The 23,770-nt window shown below is 35.4% G+C and overlaps 1 protein-coding gene across 1 annotated transcript in view; it reads left to right on the forward strand.

Annotated features, from left to right (window-relative positions):
- The window catches only part of KDM4C (lysine demethylase 4C), a 165,925-nt gene that overhangs the window by 82,419 nt on the left and 59,736 nt on the right, over positions 1-23,770 (forward strand). The window contains exons 9-12 of the mRNA XM_015828501.1: positions 7,221-7,411; positions 11,639-11,877; positions 13,786-14,099; positions 16,335-16,446. Of these exons, the coding sequence (XP_015683987.1) occupies positions 7,221-7,411; positions 11,639-11,877; positions 13,786-14,099; positions 16,335-16,446 (856 nt within the window). The remainder of the gene's footprint in view (positions 1-7,220; positions 7,412-11,638; positions 11,878-13,785; positions 14,100-16,334; positions 16,447-23,770) is intronic.

Consider the following 23,770-nt stretch of genomic DNA (forward strand, 5'->3'; position numbering starts at 1 on the left):
ATGAGGCAATATAACAGCCAAAAAGTAGAGGAAACAAAGAGAAAGTTAATGAATGTAGATTTGCGCAAGCTTTAATTTGGCTTGGATTGAGGCCCTGGCATTTATTCCAGTGATGGGAGGCTAAAACATATGAAGAATGGTTGCAGGAATTGGGTATGTCTAGTGTTCTAATATCTGAGGGTCTGCCATAGAGAAGAGGGGATCAACCATCCATTGCTTCTTGTTCTGGATTCAGGATGGAAACTAATCAAGGAGAGAACCAATCTAGAACAAAGGAGAAATCTCCTGACAGTTAGAACAATTAATCACTGGAAAGGTTTGCTTCCAGAAGCTGTGGGTGCTCGAACAATGGAGGTTTTAAAGAAGAGATTGGATAACCATTTGTCTGAAATGGTATAGGGCAGGCATGTCAAACTTGCGACGTCACATGATGTCGCGCAACGTATCGGGACTTTTTCCCCATTGCCGGCAATTGGGTGAGCGCGGTTTCAGCGTGTTGCATCTGGCCCGTGGGCTGGCAGTTTGATATGCCTGGTATAGGGATTCATACTTGAGTAGGGGATTGGACTAGAAGACCTCCAAGATCCCTTCCAGCTCTGTTATTCTGTTAAGGTGAATTTATAAGATATAAGAAATTAATATTTTTGCTCATGCTTTGATCTCATACATGGTATCACAAAATTAAAGATTGAGTTAGAAAAAAAAAATCATATTGGATCAAGCTAGTTTTTCCTTGAAGATGTTCTGCTTCTCATCTGCATTGAACTGAATAAGCTTCTTGGATGAGAAGTGAAATATCTTCAAGGAAAAACGAAGTCCAGTTGCCTTTTGAAAAAGCACCTTTGGGACAACCATGACCTGGATTACTGAGAATCTCCATAGAATCTAGTAAGAAAGGGACACATGAGTTATATAGATTTTATTTGATTTACAATTATTTTTCTTGAGATTTTTTTTTTATCTAGACTTCAAATTCCAAACAACAGAAAAAACATGTAGTTATTTTCCATGTGAGGGTATGGGTGTTTAGGTAACCAGTGAATTATGTAGCTTGCTTTGGTTTGGGGTAACATTGCTTAGACAATTTCAAATGGCAAAGATTTGAGCTGATACCTTAGCACAGTGGTGGCGAACCTATGGCACGGGTGCCAGAGGCGGCACTCAGAGTCCTCTCTGTGGGCACGTGCGCCGTCGCCCCAGTCCTAGGCCTTCAGCTGGGTTTTATAAAACCTTTTTGCTTTAGGCCTCCGCCGCCGTGTGCAAAAAAAAAAAGGTTCAATCAGTCAATTTCAACTTCTCGCGGGAAAAAAAAGATCTTGCAAAGTTGGAATTGATTGATTGAACTTTTTAGTCCCACCCAGTCTGCTGTTACCACCGCAGCCACGCCCACCCAGTGGGCCCCGCACACCCAATTGGCCACACCCAGCTAATGGTCCACACCCACCTGGCACACTGAATGAACAATGTTTTCCTCTTTTGTACAGAATCTATGTATACAGAGCTCTTCCTTCCACCCATAAATTTATAAGGGTTTTTAAATAGTTGTACAACAATATACATATTTAGTTTATATCTGTTGTTTTTATTCCCACATAGAAGGTTGAAAACATACAAACTGCCCTGTAATGTAGTACATTTAAGGTGAAGATGGAATTGAAGAAGTTGGTTTGAATTTGCAGAGATCATCTTTTACTATGCTTAAATTGCCATATCAGAATTCTTTCCAAACTTTCAACATATACTCAATTGTATGTTATTATAGGTATCATGCTACATTGTACTGCTTGCCAATTGCGTTAGATTCTGTAACTGTTAGAGTAGACATTTCCTTTCTTTGATGTGGATTTCTTTTTTAGTCCATTTAGAAATAACAGGATGCTATCATTATGCCTGGAAAGGCACACAGAACTAGAACAAAAAATATTTAAAGCTGCACAGAAATTACACATGCAGGGAAGTAGAACAGAATGATATGCTAAAGGAATGTATGACTGACTGTGAAGTGAAACCCATAGAGCAGCTGTGTCAACATGTGCCTACAACATGTTAAAAAAAATCTTTGTTATTTTTTTGTATCCTGAAGATAATTTCCTGTGCTGGTTATGTGAACAGTCACCTTGACATGATAGGTTTATTTGCTATCCCTGGCATTGATTAGTGTGGCTTGATTTTGGAAAAAGTCTGCTAAAATTAGGGAGAATGGAATATAAAATTCCTAGCCTCTACAGATGACAGAATATTTGGTATGTGATATTTGTTATTTTGAAGAATTGGTGTAGTGGCATTATCTTTGTTTTTTATTTTGCTGTGTAACAATGCCTTTTACAGAATGTTAGTGTAAGTTCCATCAGCCCAGTTCTGAAGTACTGAGTTATTGATTTCTTATAAAATTCCGTTAATCATTTTAATCTCTGCAGTGACCTCATTAGTATGATTAATTTTATTCCAAATGTTTTGGTCAAATTCACTTTTATTTGCTTCACTAGTTAAGAGAAAATGAACTTCTGATTAGGACATAATTCAGATAATATTTATGGCCTTAGCCTTCAGCGTACAGGGTTTCTTACTGGAAGAAAGGACAAAGCCTTTTCCCATTCTGCAGCCAACATTTAAACATCATTATATTCAAGAACTGATTATGTTGTTCTGATTAAATTATCATTTAATAGCAGTGGCTTAAAAGGATAAAAATTATTTTTTCTTGGCATAGACCACAACTCTGAATATGTAGTATTTATTTATTTCATTTTAGTTTTAATCATGTAGACATTTATCTCATTGATGATGCTGTGTGCAATGAGAATAAATAATATGAAATTAAAGTATGCTGACAGCTATTATTTATCCAGTGTATCAGTAATTTCCCACAATGGAACTGAAAACATTTTTGCCTGTTTACATTTTTTTTTAAAAGATAGAACTAAAGTTTAAAATCTTGAAAGGTACGTATTTTGAAAATAAGTTAGATACTGATAACATTGATTCCTTTTTTGTGAATAAAAAACAGACAATGTGCTTTTCAGGACTTTTTATCAAAAGAACCTTTGTTTTATTGTAGCTTGTATAAATGGGTAGCTGATATCAAAAGTTATGCAGTAATGACTACAAGTTGCTGGAAGGTCATCATAAAAATATAGCTGTCCATTTGTGACCTTCCCAGATGGCTTTCAATAAAGTCAGTGGTGGAGGCTGGATTCACTTAATGGCTGCATGACTCACTTAATAACTGCGGTGATTCGTCTAACAAGCATGGCAAAAAAGGTTGTAAAATCAGGCACCACCCACTTAATAACTGCCTTACTTAGCAATGGAAATTCTGGTCCCAATTGTGTTGTACGTTGAGGACTACTTGTATGATATTTGTAATATTTGTATGATATTGTTAATGAATGAAGGCAAAGAATGAAGGATATTTTTGAGTTTCAGTCAATACTCAAAAGTCTAGATACCTAGATTTATTTGTTATTTGAGAGAAATGATTGGCAAGTACTCCTTTAGTCTTATATAAATAGTTTGAATAGGCACATACTGAATTATGCAAGTCTATTTTTATTATGTATTTCAGTTTCTAGCATACATCTTATGGACTTCATACCATTGAGTCTCTTGAAAAGCGGGAAGATTAATCATGCTGCCCAGAGTTGTGTTTTGAGATAGGTGACCATACTCATATGTTGACAGCAAATAGATAGATAGATAGATAGATAGATAGATAGATAGATAGATAGATAGATAGATAGATAGATAGATAGATAGATAGATAGACAGCAGTGAATTTTACATATATTGTACTATGCTGATTCTCATGTTTTGTCACAAATAGTCTTATTGCATACATAAAGTATTCCTTCAGAACTTTCCTGAGAGAATTCTCATCTCCAAATATGTTTTATGAAACAATGAGTCACTTTCACTGCACAACTAGTCCTTGTGTCAGATATTTGTTTTTATTATGCGATGGAATTTTCTTTCCCTTTCCCATATAATATATATGGCAAGTCTTTTAAAAATGCCTATAGTTGCCATGTTTTAAAGTATTATTCCAAACAGTTCTGAATCTGAGAAGATTTTCTGAGGTAGCTTAGTGAATTTTGTGATAATTTAATAGGTAGTCCTGTTTTGAGCTTGATGATTGATGCTCCCCCTCCAAAACAAAACAAAACAAAAAGCCCCCACCAATTTGAACTAGCCACAGAGAAAGGAAGAGAACTATCACCACACAGTGCCCCATGGGTAGTCCACGACTATTATACTGGCCAATGTCTTTGAAAGCAGCTGAGAGATGACAAAGAGCCAAACAGTTGCACCTATGCATCCCAAGCAGACTTCATCTACAAGTTCAACCAATGCCATCTCTATATTGTATCCCATTCTCAACCTGGATTGAAAGGTTACTTCCTCCAGGGCTCTTTAAAGCTGCGCTTTTCACCATCTACTCATTAACCTTTGTAAACCCGGACAAAGGTAATCCAGAACTATTGGATCCAATGAAGCTTTTTATGGAGGGGGGATACAATAACCTCCTTCACAGCTGACTGAACCCCTCCCTCAACAAATCAATGCTGTAGCATGGACTCAGCCACATACCGTCTCTTCAGAGGCATTATTAATAAACAGATGGTTGGGTTAATAGTCCCAAGGATCCTGTTCACTTTTTCAGAAGTAATTGGGTATATTTCAAGAGGATAATACCCTTTAGACCCAAATTGATGTCATTTGTACATGCCAGGTCAGCTCTCTTGTCCATGATCAAATCAAGGATGAGAGTCACCTTATTATATACTAGCCCAGGGTTATCTAGGATCCAGCAGTTGACATCAAGGCTGGCAAGTGGGACTGACCATTACTCTCCAAATCATCCAGCTCTCAGATTCCCACTATATTTTTCTCTGCCTGTCAAAACCTGAATTGTACTCTCCTCTCAATGCCACCAGCCCTCATGGCTGTGGAATCCAACCGGTTAACCTCACTCTGCCCGACAGATTGTAAATACTAAAAATGAATCTAAAATTTGTGTTATATTTTAAATTATGATTCTCCTTTGTCCTTTCCATTGTTCATTATACTTTTACATAAACAGTTTGCTTTCTGAAGACTAGAAACCTCTGGATATTATTTCAGAAAAGACATATTTCATCAATAAATTAATAGTGGTGTTCATCCTATCTCAAACTCCAGGAACATTTGGAGCACATATTTTAACCTTTTTAAATATTTAAGGAATTGTTTTTCATGACCGATACCATTGTATCTTGATGTTAGATGGCAGGTGATTAAGAAGGTTGGGAAGAAACTGTGACTCTTCTGTGAACTACCTCTCATGTGCTCCTCTTCCAAAAGCAATAAAGTGAGTGTATGCTTACTATTCAGAAGAATAGCAGAGACTTGATCATGGAAGAAGAGGGAGGTCACTTGACCAGTTCCTCCTTCCATTTCCTGCTCCCAGGATCACTTACCATGTGCTTCTTATGTTCCCTTGACGATCAATTTCATTCATCAAGCATGAAATAATGGGTTAAAAAAATAGCAAAAATTATTTCCATCCTCTTTCTCAATTTAAGAGGACATATTTGACTCTAAGTATCTTTTTATAATGAAAATAGTTAAGTATATGTTTTAATTTCCTTAATAGATTAAGGAAATAGATTAGATTAAGTACAGAAAAGATGTGTGAAGAAATATCACTATGCCAAAATAAATGCATTTTAATTTGTGGTAGCATGAATATATATGTCAGGAAAGAGCAGAAAACAGCATAAGAATGAGTGGAGCTCTATTGTTGTAGGGTACAATAACAGAATCTTGAAAATCTGTCAGAGATTTTTTTTCTGGTTTGTATAACTATGTAGAATAAAGGCAGGTTATTTTGAGTCTCTTTCTTATGTTCCCCCCTTTTGTAAGACTATGTTGTCATTTACATTCTCTTTTATTATCTCTTAATGGTTCTGCAAACGGTTTTTGTATTCCTTCGTTAACTTTATCTCTGCATTTCTCTACAATATCATTAATTTCATTATGTGATGCAATCAGTGCTTATGTTTGAAAAGAGCTCCAGAAACACATTGGAATATGTGACAAAGAAGCACTGCAAAGCATCTGAAAAAAATGATTCTGAGGCATATAGTAATATTATGATAGGAAATATGCATCAGAAAAGAAGCGCTTTAATACATTAAGACTGGAATTCCATATGCTTAAAAATACTGTTTATTGAACTTGAAGCCATTCTTACAGATAAGTTTTTCTTCTGTTTACATGTCAGGTTAGTTTTATCTTGAGAACACAGAGCTGAAGATATCTAGAAGCCAAGCACTGTAGATTTTTATAGGTTAAAAATAGCACTTTGAAGTATATCTGCAAACTTGTTGGTTTACACCAAGCTGCGATCGCCATTTGTGATTTTTGCTGTTGACTTCTGACACCAGGAAAAGTCGCTCCCATAAGTCACTTCTGCTGCGTTTTCTCCTGAGGGCTCCAATCTCACCCCCCACCTGCCTACACTCTGTAACATGCACTTGTCCACACACTATAGCGTGGACCTGCAACACTCTTCTAGTGGCATGTGGCTCTTCCCAGCCTGCTGACCCATAACACCCACATTCCCCTGCATTCCTTAAGTTAGACTCCTGCCTTTTCCTGTTTAACAACCCCCATAGAAGTTGAAACTCAAGTACTTTGGCCACCTAATGAGAAGGAAGGACTCGCTGGAGAAGAGCCTGATGCTGGGAAAGATTGAGGGCAAGAGAAGACGGGGACGACAGAGAATGAGGTGGCTGGATGGAGTCCCTGAAGCAGTAGGCGTGAGCTTAAATGGACTCCAGAAGATGGTAGAGGACAGGAAGGCCTGGAGGAACGTTGTCCATGGGGTCGCGATGGGTCGGACACGACTTTGCAACTAACAACAATAACAACATAGTCTGTGGATTATGATGCAGCTGGGACTGCTAGGATTGCCATTGCTAAGCAGTACCCTCACGTGATGGTGCACTTTATGAATGCATCATTTAGCAACATCAATCCCTGTTCTATGATTACTGTTGTAACCTGAGGATTGGCGTTGTAACTGCTTTTAATTGATTTTACCACTTGTTGGGGCTTTTGTCCTAAAAGACTGCTTGTTGTTCAGAGAATTCTGTGCGTTACTTCAGTGGTTTTATTTACTGTAGTTTATTCTTTGTATATGAGCTTATTTTAACATATCCAATTAATCTCTTCCCTAGTGTACCTGTAGAAAAGACATGGTGACAATATCAATGGACATCTTTGTGAGAAAATTTCAGCCAGATAGATACCAACTGTGGAAACAAGGAAAGGATTTATATAATATTGATCATACAAAACCCACCCCTGAAACCACCCCTGAGGTAAAGGCCTGGTTGCAGAGAAGAAAGAAAACAAAGAGATGTTCCAGGTGGTAATAATGTTTTCTGCTATTTATAGTTAAACTTAAAATATATAGTTTCATGTCTCAGATGTTGTATTTAGAGGTTTTTTATTTTGTTTTAGTTAGTTTGTGTCTTGTTAAATTTAACACTGATCTTGGGAGTCAAAAGGTCATGTTTCATCATGGACATGTTTACTGAATACATATATTGATTTTGAAAAATTGAACAAGACAGCGTTATTGAAACTTTAATGTTTGGAGGTCTGAGCATTAATATACTATTTAGACTTTTTCTCTTTATAGAGGTGTTCTGAAAATGTTGCCAAGAAAATTGTATAGACTTGTCCAGCAATGACCAGGAATCAGGGCTAACTTCAAGGCATAAAAAAGAACAAAAGAGGCAATTTTCTAAACAGTGCTTTTCATCAACAACATATATTTTATCTTTTTTGTATATCTATTATTATGTGATCAAATAAATATATTTTAATAAGTAAACATTATTTTTAACACCCAACATCTATTTTGATGTTTTTCCCCAACATAAAAATACATTGTTTTCTACTTGCCTAATATTTTTCCAATTTATATATTTATATTAACATAAACCCCTTTTCTTATCTAATATCCTTTAAATATTTTAGATAATAGTCCCCATGCCAGTGTTGATGATCAGACAATTATGGGAACTATAGATCAATACATCTGAACACTTCAAAATGTAGAAAGTTTTAATAGATGTATTTATGTAGTGTTGTCTGCTTTTCTGTTAGATCAGGAATTTATAATTTACAGATACTAAAAATACTTCAAAAATTGTCATCTGTGTTTATTCTAAAGTGCAGTAGATGCTTTCAGATTTCTCTTTGCAACCACACCGAAGTTTGAGAGGAGACAGAGAAATGCACAAGTTAAAGTTTGCTGAAATTTCTCTTCTGTGCACTAAGTCATATATGGTAGTAATTATAAAAATGTCTAGTAAAATAGAGACTTTTGAAAATAAAAATGACACAAACACAAAATAAAAATGCAGTATAACAGCTGGCAGCTCCTGACGGTCATAATTCATTCATAGTTCAATTTCATAAAAGATTAGACAAAAATAGAACAAAAACAAATTCTGCCTCTTTTAAAAAAACCCAGTCTTGCAATGTAAATTAGGGAATGAAACAAGCGCTTTAGGAAAAGAATTACAGAGTCAAAAACCAGGTGCTTTTCCTGGGTTAGTTCTAACCAAACGTATAGAGCACGGGTGTCAAACTCGATCGCGTCACATGACATGACTTTTTTGCCGTTGCGGAGCCAGGGTAGGCATGGCCTGTGTGTGATGCATCCGGCCCACAGGTCGTCAGTTTGACACCCCTGATATAGAGGTTTTGCAAATGATCTAATCAACAGGTAATCTCTTCTAAGAGGAGGCAACAAGTAAAATCTGATTTAGTAAGATCCTTCATTTTTTAAAAATATTTGTTACATTCTATTATAAAATATATTTGTGTCAGATTGGTAAAATAATTGGTAAAATAATTGCATTTGAAATGTTTAATGAATTTAATCAATGTTATGACTATAATATACTGTGGTAAAATAGATGTAGCTAATTAGATGTTATTGCACTTTGGATGTAAATGGCCACTCTGGATGTGGAAAATATGATACATTCCGTGCTCTACATTATGTTAGGCAGCACTATCATGAGAAATATGAACTGTGCCTGCATTATGTCTCAGAATCAGTGGTGGGATTCAGCCGGTTTGTACCACTTTGGCAGAATTGGTAGCTAATTTTTTTTTGTCCAGGCCCAAAATGGACTTTCGGAAGCGGCATCCACACCAGAGAACCGGTTGTTCACATATTTGAATCCCACCACTGCTCAGAATGATATTTTGACTGGAACAAGAGAACTCTCAACAAAATTTATTTGAGAAACCACAGTTCTTCTTTAGACTTATACAAATTTGCAGGAATAATTTGAGGATTGTTATTTGATTAATAAAACTTTTAATGATCATACATGTTTTTCAATTCTACTGAATTGATTACGATTATCTCCTTCACCCCAAATTTTCAGAATAAATATTGAATGAGTTTTGCTTTAACTGATCTCCAAATCTGATAAAGAAATTGAATTATTTCTTATATCAAACCTGGGAATGTTATTTAAAAGTTTCCTATTCTCATTCCAATGTAGCAAATGATTGAATCGTTGCCTAATCATTGCTTGACTTCTGTGATAGATACGCCAGTGCTTGATCTCTTTTTTTTATTGATAATCTTCTCTCCAAAAATTACAATTCTTGCAGGATATTACACTTTTAAACAAACATCTCATATCTAATTATTAATACATATGCATATTAGCATTTACAACTTGATAAGCTTTAACTGCAGGTCATATAATTGTTCAGTGTTAATTTTATATTGCTACAGAGTTTGGCATATTTATTATACAACTACTATTTGTACTTGGCAGAGAAATTATTTCCTTGTCAGTACAACCTATATTTATCTGGATAGTAAAGTTAAAATTAAAAATGGATACATTGTAGTAATTATGTTGAAAGTTTTATCAGATGTGTGTACATGGATTGCAGTTATCCACTATGCTAAACTGGTGGTTGCATTTTTGTGCTGCTTAATTAATAGTCCTCACACAAGTGAGGACACACATGAGATCTTTATCTCCAAAATGAAAATAAAATATTCAGTTTCATCTTTGCTCTAACATGTCACAGAAAAATATTATAATTTTACTCTTGGGAATAATACATTTTCAGACAGAATCCCATGTATATAGAAACACCAGGTTAAAGAAAAAGTTAAGTGATAATATTTGTGTTGCAATCATTTATGTTAATACTGCTTAATTTAAGGTACTTATGTAAAGATGGAAATCATTATTGTGACAAATGATTTGTGCTGGCAAAAATATACTGGTTTGAAATTCTTGCTTTGAGCTAGTAGTGTTTTCTAATTTCAGATATATTGGAATTGTTCTGGAAGACACTCTTCACACGCTTCAGCACTCAGATACATTTTCTAGAGCTATTTATCATGCTCAAGTGAAAAACTTTGGGTAAAATTAAGATGGCTCTCAGACAGAGACTTATCTATTTCCATTTTTCTAAAAATGGGAAACTTTCTTTTTGTTAAGTAATAGTCCATTTCAGCAGCATGTGTCAAAAGATGGGAATTCATCCCCAGATAGAAGCAGTTTGCTAATAAAAGAGCAATAATATGTGTGCATTAGAATTTGAAAGAGCACCAGTCATGTTCTCCATCTTTTGTTGATTGTGTATAATCTTAATAGCTAAATATAATTTCTAAAATCTTATATACTGTAGTCTAGTAGTTTCTACTATAGAAATAAATTCTCAGTGTGTACAGGTAGTCCTTGAGTTACAATCATTTGTTTAGTAACTGTTTGAAGTTACAACGGCACGGAAAAAAGTGACTTATGACCATTTTTATACTTACAACCATTACAGCAGCCCTGTAGCCACATGATCAGAATTCAGACGCTTGGCAGCTGGCTTGTATTTATGATGGTTGCAGAGTCCCGGGATCATGTGATCACTTTTTGTGAACTTCTGACAAGCAGAGTCAATAGGGAAGCCAGATTCACTCAGCAACAATATCAATATCTTAACAACTGCAGTGATTCACTTAACAATTGTGGCAAGACAGGTCGTAAAATTGAGCAAAACTCAACTTATCAACTGTCTTGCTTAGCAATGGAAATTTTGAGAGCAATTGTGGTTGTACATCGAGGACTACTACATGTAGTTCAATTCAGTTAGAGCTGTTGCTGAAGCTGTACTTGTGACTGGTAAAAAAAAAACCCTGTATATTTTCTGTAAATGCTACAGAAGAGTCAATTGTCAAAGTGTCTTCCACATTTTGTGACTGAGCATCATTGCTAAAGATTGATAGAATGCGATTATAAGCACTGTCACATTCTAAATAACGGTGAACCAAGTAACCAGCTATGGAACTTGCTTCAGCGGGGTTATTTGAGGTCATTTTAGTTTAATGCTAGTTTTAAAGTGTAGTAATGACAGATTAAAAGGTTAAATTCAATCTATTGTTAATCTCTTGCTTAATAAATTGTAAACACTATCTCTACACAAAAAGATGAAAAAATGTCATTTTTTTTCATTTCTTGAAGCAAGCAGAAAGAACATTTCTATTGGTAGATATTTTATCTTACTCAAGCCAGACGTTCCATTTTGACAGCAGTATCTCTTATAACAGCTTCCAGCATACCCAATCACGATCAAAAAAGCTTAAAACTCCTGAAGACAAGAAGCCATCAACCATAATGGTTGGTACAGAAATCACAGCCACTGAAGCAGCTACAGATTGCTTCAAGGTCAAAGACAAACCATCACAAAAAGTAAAGCCAGTAGACACAGGAGTGCCTTCTGGGGAAGAACAAGTCCCAAGCAGCATGCACATAGATAAAAATTTATTGGATAACAAAAAGATACTGGGTGAGATAAATGGTATTTATTTTTCATATATTTTGCAGATTGTTGATGTTGTGATTCTATAAATATGCAAGTGAGAATTTATACCCTATTCTGTTCCATTATGCTTCTTTATTCCTGCAGCGATATTACACAATCATGATCATTTATGTTATGCTTAGTACCCTTGTAATATTTGTCAATAATAAATAATGGAATGTTGTCCCAATAAAGCAATAATAATTCAGAAGCCAACTATTGCTAAGTGCTCTTAAAGTTTCAACTTTATCTCATGATTTCCTAACAGCTCAGGAGTGGATAATAACAGGGAAAATAATAACTACTAATATATAAAATATATTTAGGAAGGGATTTAATTGCAAAAAGGGCCTTCAAATATAGTACCTATGTACCTTATAATATATAGTTTTCACGGTGTTCCATGTAAGCATATTGTTACATGGCACAAAACTACTGGAATTACAGCCTGGTTTTTCCTATTAAATAGAAGGCTCTTTCCTTGCTTATATTACTATTAAAGAAGTGATGTCTAAGTCTGCTTGTTCTGTAACTGTTTACCAAGGATTAGAATTGAATTGTGCTAAGCTAATAAAATAGTTTAAAAACATAGAGTTGGATTTAGAACTTCCTTCCTTAAAGTTGAAAAGATTAATTTTGTTCATGGAAGACTGAGAATCTAATTTGGCATTTTTAATATTATAATGGAAGATGTAATCTTCATTGAGTCTCTACTTTCAAGAATACTAATGTCTGAACAATTTGATAAAATGGGTAGAGAGAGAGAGACTGTTCATAATAGTGGGCAACATATATTGTGGACTGTAAAAAGAAGTGATACTAGAAAATATGTTTTTATTATAGTATTCATTATGAAAATGTGTTTTTATATATATTTTATTAGATTTTATATAAATGAGGAAAGAATAGGGACAGTGCGGGTATGGGGGGAGGGGCATGGGGGATTTGGGATGGAAAGAGGGTAGGTACAGTAGTGGGGTAACCTCCAACGATAATCTCATACTTTAACAAACAAGCGACCGTCCAGATCAAAATAGTAAATAAACATAATTTATATCATACTCGCCCATTTTAAAATAAGATTAACTATAACCATATTACTAAAGATTGATGAACAGATAAAATTCCTCTATGTAGATAAACGTAATTAATAAAATCTCAACTAATCATAATTGTCAACATTAGCAATTAAAAATCACTAAAAATAAAGATGTTATTAACCTAAGAACTGAAACTTAGTCAAAAATCTATCATCTATTCTATAATTTTAAGTTCTTTTCACATTCTAACGTGTCTCTAATCATTGATAAAAATTTCCCCAAGTTTTAAAGTAAACCGAATCATCTTTCTCTTTCATCTCCAATGTTAATCTATCCATTTTTGCGCAATCTAAAATTTTAGTAATTATAGCCTGATCAGATGGTAGATTTTTATTTTTCCAAAATTGGGCAAATACAATTCTTGCAGCTGTTAAAACATGTAATATTAAGTAGTCATTCTCTTTACCATAATTAGGTCTTAATATTCCTAGCAAAAACAATTCCGGTTTAAATTTTCGTCATCTATGAAAATGTGTTTTCATTACAGTACAGTATTCAACACAGGATGTATTTTTTGCCTGTAGAATGACTCTAGTTTCAATAAATACATACAAAAAATATTTAGATTAACAAATCCATTTCTCCAAAATTTAACAAAGAAGCAACAACTTTATTCAATTTTAATCTGAAGGTTTAAAAGTATCAGTTATTTCTCAACTGTTAAAAATATTTGATGTTGAAATCAATTATCTATCACTAAACTTAAAATGTCTGCAGATAGGTTTTCTGTATAATAATGAAATGAATAAGAATTGTTAGTGTCTATTTTGTCTTTATGGTGAATTTTATTTAGGTCATTCCTCTTCAAGTTCACAACTTGATCAAGTTCCTCAAACACATAATATACAATCTGAAAAGGAAGAGAAAGAAGTCTCTGACGTTGCACATATTTGTTCCGAAGAATCTAAAGTGGCTTTGCTTTCATATCCTGGCTGCAATCAAGATGTTTTAAAAGCTTCAAATATTTCAAGGCAAGCTCCAGAGGATGCTGCTTCTGAAATTGAGAGCTTTGAGAAAGAAGAAATTAGTAGTGTATACACAGAAGAGGATGAGATTAGTGATGCTGAAAGCAATAAAAGTGATCTGGAACCTGGGGAAATATCAACGGTAAGAACGAGGAAAGATGATAGAATATGAGAGAAAACCTAGTATTTAGCTAGAAACAATAATAAAATCCCCTAATTGGTTTCTTATATTTTTCTGTTACAATAAGGCAGATATCCTTTCATAAATTGTTTTAAGATACATTAATAATGCTTGCAACAACTGCATTATGTTGCAATTATGAGCTATGTGTAAGAATGAGATAATGTAATAACCTGTGGCTATAGTTTTTTTATATTTGTATATGATTATGGCGAGGATTTGAACTAGTGCCTTTATAATTGTTTATAGCGTATTAGTTTCTATTAAGTATTTAGTTTTTTCCCATTTGAATGAGACTCCAAAAAGCAATAACTTGGGACTAGATTTGCTTTTGGCACTTGCACAGTTTTGGATTGTCAGGATTCCTGAGAAAGTGGTAGGTATATTTTAAACCCAAGAATAAGGCACCATTTTTTTCCTTTTTCCAACATTTTTGTTCTATAAAGGGATGAGAAGCCAGTCCTTCCATCTTAATATAATGTGCTAATAAACATCTCCTCAATAATGAGATTTTGCATTTTAGCTTATATTTAATTCATTTGCTTGGGTACTTTTTGTTATTCCTAAATGGTTTCCGAATATTTTCTAATATGTCTGCCTACCAAGGACTCTATACAGATGTGATTCAAATATTTGCACAAATACCTTGCTTTGTTTAGTGACTCCACTATATTCTTTAATCACAAGACCAGCTGTGTAATGCATTAAGCTAACAACTCTTCAGGGTAGCAGACAGACCTGGCTATCCCAGGAGCTCAGAACTTTACGATGGCTGTAAGTTGCTAATAGATTACATTCTGGTCTCTATCAAGCAGTTTCTGGAAAAAAGCATCATGAGTGATCACATGACATTTTGGATGCTAGGCAACAGGACTGCATTTATAACCATTTGCAGTGTCCCACAATTACATGACCACAATTTATGATTTTTTCAGAAACCAGCATTTACTTTTGATTTCCGCCAAAAAATGTCTTATAGCGAACAATGAGTTTGCTTAACAACCATGGTGTTCGCTTAACAATCATGGCATTTGCTTTATGAGTGCTATATTTGCATAACTATATCACAAAAAGGACCATTCAATCAGATGCAGTCATGTGATGACCTGCTTTACAACTGTCATGACTTATGACCATAATTATGGGCTCAATTATGGTTGTAAGTCAAGGACTCCCTTATTGCTACTATCAAGATTAAAATTAGAGAATAATTACTTCTTCTCTGAAAAAGTAGTGTATTTTCAGATATTACTGAAATTCTAACAGTGTAGAATAACAGTGTAGAATAACCTCAACTAAAAGAATATGAGTTACCATCTCAACATCTTAAGAAAAATGTTAAATATCCACTATCCCAAATAATGCTTCTCAATGGGAGGTGCCAAGACCCTTTCAATTTCCAAGCTGATATAATAGTAGAAATTGTACATGTTTTTAAATGCTCTCATTTACTAGAATGATGTATTCTAAATTTATCTCCAAGTGTTCCCAATCCTTTTTCCGTTTTGTGATGGCAAAAGTCATTTCTATTTTTACTCTTGAAGACTACTAAACTAAATTAAATTGGCATTGCAATTGGAAGATATGTGCTGTCTGCTAATCATAATACTAATACCATGAATTTTCTGTTCCGTCTTATTGTATATATCAGTGATGGTGAACCTTTTAGAGACCGAGTGTCCCAAAACTGCCCCACCTCCACCCTGCCCCCACCCACCTGCAGGGCCACCCACCACCACTTCCACGGCCCGCCGCAGATCGTCCAGGTGGCCCAGCAGTGCCATGGCGGCCATGCCCTCCACCCGTGCCCCGCAGCATCAACTTTTTGCGACAGGGTGCAAGGGCAGAGTCTTGTCCCCACTGCCTGGCTGCCATGTCCTTGGCTGCGCTGCTTCAAGTGGGCCGTGCCTGTGGGCGACTCTTCTCCAGCGGGGCTGCTGGTGTGGAGGGGGCCATGGGGGGAGGCAGGGCTGGGGCGATGGCACGTGTGCCCACAGAGAGGGCTCCGAGTGCCGCCTCTGGCACTTGTGCCATAGGTTCGCCACTACTGGTATATATGATCAAAATTGGGGCAACCTTTTGCGACTGGGCATGAGCCTTCCCCAAAAATACCTATCATGAAAGCTAGATATTGTACAATACATTGCATAATTTCTGTTCTCTCATCTTAAATACAGTATATGTTCTCTTTCGTAGATATTTGAAGGAGAAAAAAACAAAACATCAAAAAGTTGGCGTCATCCACTAAGTAAACCCCCTGCCAGATCTCCTATGACGCTGGTTAAACAGCAGGCAGTAAGTGATGAAGGTGAGCATATTTTAAAAGCACCATGTAATAATGTATTTTCCAGCCAATAAATTAATATGCATACATTTTAAATGTTGCTTAGTGATAAAGATGAAAAGGTATTTGATCTCATGCCAAAAATTCAATAATTGTAGAATGAACTGCATTAAATGTTTTTGGCATGTTTCCTGAATACATAATGTCCTTTCCATCCTTCTATTCTCTTTGTCTTCTGAATACATTGGAAAAAGAACTGGTAAGATACTCAGAATTGTTGCTTAAATACTGTAATTACTCCATCCCAGAACATAACAGCTTTAGAACATCATAAAAACATTATTTTAATGAAGCATTAAAAAAGATATTAAACCCACTTAAGGAGAGAAATTGGACCTTGAATGCACATTTGGATCTAACCCAGTTTTGGGTCAAAAAAACGTTTGAGTTATTTCTCCTTTATTAAGTTCTGAATTTTGTATCTAATTTCAAGTATGAAACAAGAGTAAAAAGGTGCATCCTTTTATATTTCTATTACACTAAGATCAGTGGTGGGATTCAAATATGTGAATATTTGTTCTCTGTGTGGATGCCTCTTCCAGAAGTCCATTCTGGGCCTGGGCAACAAAAAATTAGCTACCGGTTCTGCCAAAGTGGTGCCAACTGGCTGAATCCCACCACTGACTAAGGTAAAGTTTTCCTGTCAGTCGTGTCTGATTCTAGTGCTCATCTCCAAAGGGAGCTAGCATTGTCTGATAATCCTTCCATGGTCATGTGGCCAGCATAGCTATATGGAATGCTGTTACCTTCCCACCTATTAATCTATTTGCATTTGCATCCTTTCGAACTGCTACTGTATTTCCCTGAAAATAAGATCTGGTCTTTTTTTTTTGCTTCCAAAAGAGGCACCAGGTCATATTTTTTTTTTGGGGGGGGGGTGTCCCACAGTCTCACCTCATGGTGGCACTGACAGCCCTGCCCAGCCGGCCCACTTCTTCTGCGGCCAAAGGAAATGCCTCTGCCAATGAGAATGGAGCTCCAGATTGATGCATGTGGCACCCCCAGGCCTACATTTTGCCATCAGAAGCCTTCCGTAAAGGCCTCTAAAGCCGAGAACCAAGCTACGGATTCAATCCTTAGCTTGGTTCTCGGTTGCAGAGGCCTTTCTGGAAATGCAGGCCGGTGGGCACTGCAGAAGAAGTGGGTCAGGAAGGTAAGGCAGGTGTTGATTCATGGGAGGCCTGGCTGCTATGGTAAGTGGGGATGGAGCACATGGGGCAGCTTCACCCCCCCGCCCTAGTTTGATTTTTATGTGTGTGCCTCGCCCCAAAACTAGGGCTTAGTTTTCGGGTAGGGCTTATATTAGGCCCACCCCAGAAAATCAAGTTTGGGCTTGTTTTTGGGGTAGGTCTTACTTTTGGGGAAACACGGTAGGTGCAGAACTTGGATTTCGAATCCAGGCTGTTCCAGATGACAAGCTCAGCATCTTTAACTGCTGAATCATTGTGCCCCAACGCTATTACACTACACAACTAATTATGGTTTATCTTTTTTTCCAAAAACTCCATATCTACTTTTTATCTCTGAAGTGTTAAAGATTAATTATAGAGTCATTTAAAAAAAAAGGAAAATGCATTTTATAGGCTTATTTGTTGTTTTCTCTTAAAATTCATGGTCAGTTGGAGAGGAGATTGTTTATTTCTTAATTTGTTGTTCCATTCTTATTATATAATATGCGTAGCTTTCCCACTTTCTACTTTTACATACAATAGTGTTATGATGTGAGTTGCATAGAGAAAGTAAAATTGGCCCAAAATCACCTGGTGCGTTATGTGTAAACTAAAAACTGGGTTTCCTTTAAATACATCTGGTGATTTGGTTATTCCTAAATCTATGTAAATGTGGTTAGAATTACTGAGTTTATCTCCTGGTTAGTGCCTTTATCAATTTTTAAATAGTTTGCAAAACAAATAGCACCACTAATACCATAGTCATATTTATTTTTCTGTTTACATTTTCCTGTTTTGAGGTTGAATAAAAAAAGAAAAGCCAGTGTAGAATATGTATTGCACTTTTTATTTTTTATAACATTTTTTACATACTTGTGATTTTAAATGTGCAACACTGAGTATTTTGTGGCTTCATAGACACTATGTATAGCTGCCTCCATTTGAATAAAAGGTGGGGGTGGGGGGGCAGACTCCTGTATATTACTTTACAGTTTTTATGTGAGACAATTCTGAGGATTGCTGTAATATCTGTCTGTTTAAACAATACATTTAAGGAAAACAGTAGACCAGGGGTCCCCAACCCCCGGTCCCTGAACCGGTACCGGGCTGCGGCATGCCAACAACCGGTCCGCACAAACAAGCAAAACCTCATCCATGGGATGCAGGCAGCACACAAAACCATGCACTCTCCGGTCCATGGAAAAACCTTTCTCCACGGAACCGGTCCCTGGTGCCGAAAAGGTTGGGGACCTTTGCAGTAGACAACTACAAGGAAAAAAATTATTGAGTTTGATGAAGTATAGTTTAATTTTTTTCTAATTTGTTTTGCTACATGTGTAAGAGGGATAGCTGATTAGTCTAAGAGATTGTTAATTTCTTTGAGAGTCAGAATAACATTGAGAGAGGTAGTAATTTGAAACAGGTAGTAATCAGGTTGTCATAAAAAAATCTTAAGTAGTAAACAGCAACAGACCAAGATTTATCAGACAAGACAGCTGCCAGTGATTGTTGGACATGACAATTATATGTAGCCTTCATAATCAAAACCAGCATGCCTCTAAATAACAATAAAAAAACCAATAACCATTCTGAAGTGACTGTCAGGTAGTTATTTAGTTATTTAGTGTTAGCTGAAAACTGCAATATGGTTGCCCAAATTACTCAGTCTATGCTAATCTTTCTTTGCTTTCTCAATATAAAGGAAATGCTGCAATTGCCTATAGTCTTTGATTAAACTAATGCATATACCTACATCATATTCTTTTTTTGCTGCTTGGAGAAATGAAGGATGTTCAGTAATAAACCTTGGGCATCTGTCTCCTGCCTTAGTATTTTACAACGATAGAATTATTCTCTTTGATATTTCTAGACTGATAAGGGATAGATCAGCTACAGAATATAACTTTGTTTTTGTTTTAATCTCCTTGGTGAATAATTGAATAGATCTATAGATGTGTATCAGAACTGGTACTGGGGTGGAGTGATGTCACCAATTCACTGAATACAGTAGTTCAATTAGTTGTGGAGCATCTGTCTTCAAATTATAGAAAGTTTTGAGCCATCAGCTGTATCTATGTAATATATCCTTGTCCTAAGGAAACAAGATTATGAGTGGGTTTAGAACGTTCCCCTAATTTACACAAAAAATGCTGTATTAATGTTATAACCCATCTGGTAAAATTATTCAATTTAAATGAAATTGCTGCATTTTAAATTAGAGATTACTTTTGTGTCTAAAGATGATAGTAAACCTTGGTTGAACTTAAGTAAAACATTTGAAAACAAGGACATTTTGAGCTGTCCTTGTCAGACTTCTCCCAGGTCCAAAGAACTAAAGGAGCAGAGATTTGAAGTATATTTCCCCCCACCTGTATCATTCTTCCATTTTAAAAAAAAACAAGCTCTACCACATATATAGAAATAAATTGGTAGTGTATCCTGGTAAATTCTCAAAAATTACTAGTCTGCAGAATAAATAAAAAGTGTGCTGAGATGTAGCTTTATATTTCTTTTGCTTTTCATGAAATAGCAGGGACAGAGTTTTATCCATATTCTGCTAGTTGTGTCAAGAATGAAATTTCCAATTGGCTGTTGCTACCAAGAAAGTGCTAAAATACAAGATTATATTAATAAAATTAATGGGTATGTTGCAGAATAGAAAAGGTAAATACCATCTTCCATCTTGTTACGCAACCACCGTACATGCAATACTTGTATGTTATAATCTGGGATAGAGTTGAAAGAAAAAACAAAAGTTATTGCATAGACACTCTCATAGGAGTAGGAGAAGTTGAAATGTGTTAAGAAGCTGTCAGGAGTAGGAGTCAGGTGGAAGCTGAAAGAGGAGAGAATGTCTTGCAGGCAAAAATGGATGCCAGTTCTAAGATGAGTCATGAGGGCGCAGTGGTTAGAATGCAGTATTGCAGGCAAACTCTGCCCACAGCCAATCCTGACAGGCAAAAAAAGATAATCTTGTCCTAATCATTATGTAGGCATCCATTCACTCAGGAAAAATTATTCCTGAAGCAAATAGGCAAGGTATAATTTTCATTTCACTGCTCTCGGAAGGAGATTGTCCTAATTCAGGACGGGTTCTAGCAAGCAGAATAGTCAGGAGTGTTTGGAGGTCCTTAAGAATTCAAATACCTTTTCAATGAGTCTCTGATTACAGTGTATTTTTTTCCCCAATGTCCTCTTTTCCCTTCCCCTTTTTCCTGTTATAATTGTGTACAGAATTGATAAGCATAAAGTTAAAATGCAATTCTGCTTAACTGACCTATTGCCTCCTAAAACATTCAGACTGCTCAATATTGGGCTACAGAATTGTTACCCAAATTCCTATACTTCAACTCAGTTTAATGATTCTGTATGAAATTAGGAACAGTGTCAGTGGTGGCATAAAGCAGGTTTTGTTTAAAAAAGTGTGATTATCCCTGATACACTTCATGTGGCATTATTATTGAAACAAGGTAGGTAATTTTCTAGATAACCTAACTTTGATCATTTTGTGTAATAGAAATTCCAGTATTCACCCTATCCCATAGCTTCTTAAATGGGCCTTGTTTCACATTGAGGTAGCAGAAAAATAAAGTATAAAAAAGAGATTCTTATATGAAATAGTTAAGCTGTTAGAATACTAGATACAAAACAATTCTATGGGTGGAATAAAATTGAACTATTACTATCCTAAAAGTGCAGTGGTCCATGGTATTACAGGTATATTGACTATGAGAAGAAATCATCCAAATCATCCCCATCACTTTCTATTGGACAAATCAAGAGACAATCAACTGTTTCCACTGAATATAAATAATGATTTCCTTGCCTAGTATGCACTTAGTTGTCCTCATTCTGAACTCTACATTATAAATGCTTTTTTATATACCCTGATATACCCATTCAGGTATTTATACGTCTAATTCCTCCTATTCTTCTAAAAACAAAGCATGACACACAACTGTGCTTTTTCCATTGTTTTTGCTCTTCTTTCTGCTTGAGCAATTCATTGCCTGTTTTTTTTGACGTCTGGGTCCAAGTGTCCATTTTACTACCTGTGCTGCTGTAAAATGTCTTCCTATTTTCTCCTGTTTTAGGAATTTGCCACTTGCTGTTGTCTACAAATTCTTAGAAAATGAAAACCTGCCTTATTCCCTCATCGTATATTTGTCTTCATTAGTTATAAACAGCCGATGCCCATTATTACCTTTACTTTCCCTTCTTGATACTTGCACTCTTCCTTTCATATCAGCATCATATGTTGATTCTCCAAGGAATAGTGAACCCTCATTATTAATGTTAACTACAGCTTATGTAGTAGTCTTTCAATGCTCCTGATAATAATTTTCCCCATCTGTAAATCTTATTTCTGATTCCACACCATACCATTTATTCTGTATAGGGTCCTATTCTTTCCTGCTTTTTACAAACAGTCCAGTTGTTCACATTAATCCTTATTCCCAAACATAACAGGCCTGCTTTTACAATTTTGTTGTAACATTCTTCTGAGCAGATAGTGATGTTATATATGCTTCCAAATGTTTGCTTTTCAGCTTGTTTTAGCTCAGGGGTCTTCAAACTTGGCCCTTTTATGACTTGTGGACTTCAACTCCCAGAATTCCTCAGCCAGCCAAGTTTGAAGACCCCTGCTTTAGCTAATCTAGAATGTGTTGAGAAAGATTTCTGTGAAAAGGGCTTGTTTCTCAGTTTGCCCTCAATATGAGGATAATTATTCTTCAGATAAAATTTAAATTAGTTACTCTACTCAAGTGACAAATATGTTGGCTAAACAGGACTGACTTTTTTCATTTTATTCTGAATGCTATGTTGCTTTCTGTTGTTCTCTTCCCCAAATAAATTTCTGTGGCTTATTTAGTTGATGGTTATATTGATTAAAAATAGTATTTCTCAGCAAAGGTTCTGTATTTCAGTTCTGTGTGGTTGTAAAGCTTCTTATCTTGATCTATATAACATGGTTGGGGCATGTTAGTTCCTTTCTTTTTTTGTAGATAATCTTATTTATAGATGGTACCTTGTAAAAATTTAGAGACAAAAATTATATATACAGTAAATCCTGCTTGGATTAGAGTCGTTTATGTTCATTTTCATAGTTTTCTTTCCATGATTGTGCATTCTCTTCTAGAAAATATAGAATCAATTTAGGTCTATAGAAATTTAAATCATGAGATTTATAAATTTATTTATAGAGAATTTCTATATTGATGAGATAATTTATAAACTTGAAATTACATGATCTTATTTTAAGCTAGGATTAGCAAACAGGTGAAGAATTTTTAGATAATTTGGGATTTTTAAAAAAAAAACACATATTCAAACATAAATAGAGAACCGAGTGACGTGGAAATTGTATTCTTTTTTCATAAGTTTCTGTTATGATTTCTTGATGTATATAACTCATATTTTGAGGAATACAGACAGTCTTCAACTTACAACTATTTCTTTGGTGACCATTTGAAGTTACAACTGCTCTGAAAAAGTGAAATATGACCATTTCCCACAATTACAACCATTGCAGCATCCTCATGGTCATATGATCAAAATTCGGATGTTTGGCAACTGGTTCATACTTATGACGGTTGCAGTGTCCCGGGGTCATGTGATCACCTTTTGAGACCTTCTGACAAGCAAAGTCAATGGGGAAGCCAACCATATTACTAATTTAACAACGGTGGTGATTCACTTAACCACTGTAGAAGAAAGGTTGTAAAATGGGGCAAAATTCATTTAACAATTATCTCAGTTAGCAACAGAAATTTAGGGCTCAGTTATGGTTGTAGGTTGAGGACTACCTATAATTATTTGGCCACAGCAATATTGGCTCCATAAAAATATATTTAAAAGCAGATTAATGGTATAACGCCTGGAGGATATGAAGATGGAAAACTAATAGATTAATTCCTCTCAAGTTTCTTATGCAAATTAGTAATTCAAAATCATAATTTCAGCAAGTTATAGATGTCAAATTCTCTTTTATTTCTTGGGCTAAGAAGAGGATAGAGTGCATATTGTTGCACAGTTGCTGTTCTGAAAAGATATTTTTTGTGCAAGTGATAAAGAAGGTTTATTTATTTATTTATTTATTTATATTTAAACTTCTATGC

This window comes from Protobothrops mucrosquamatus, unplaced genomic scaffold (genome assembly GCF_001527695.2).
Source record: "Protobothrops mucrosquamatus isolate PMUCROS unplaced genomic scaffold, P.Mucros_1.0 scaffold_225, whole genome shotgun sequence".
NCBI classification, from domain to species: domain Eukaryota; kingdom Metazoa; phylum Chordata; class Lepidosauria; order Squamata; family Viperidae; genus Protobothrops; species Protobothrops mucrosquamatus.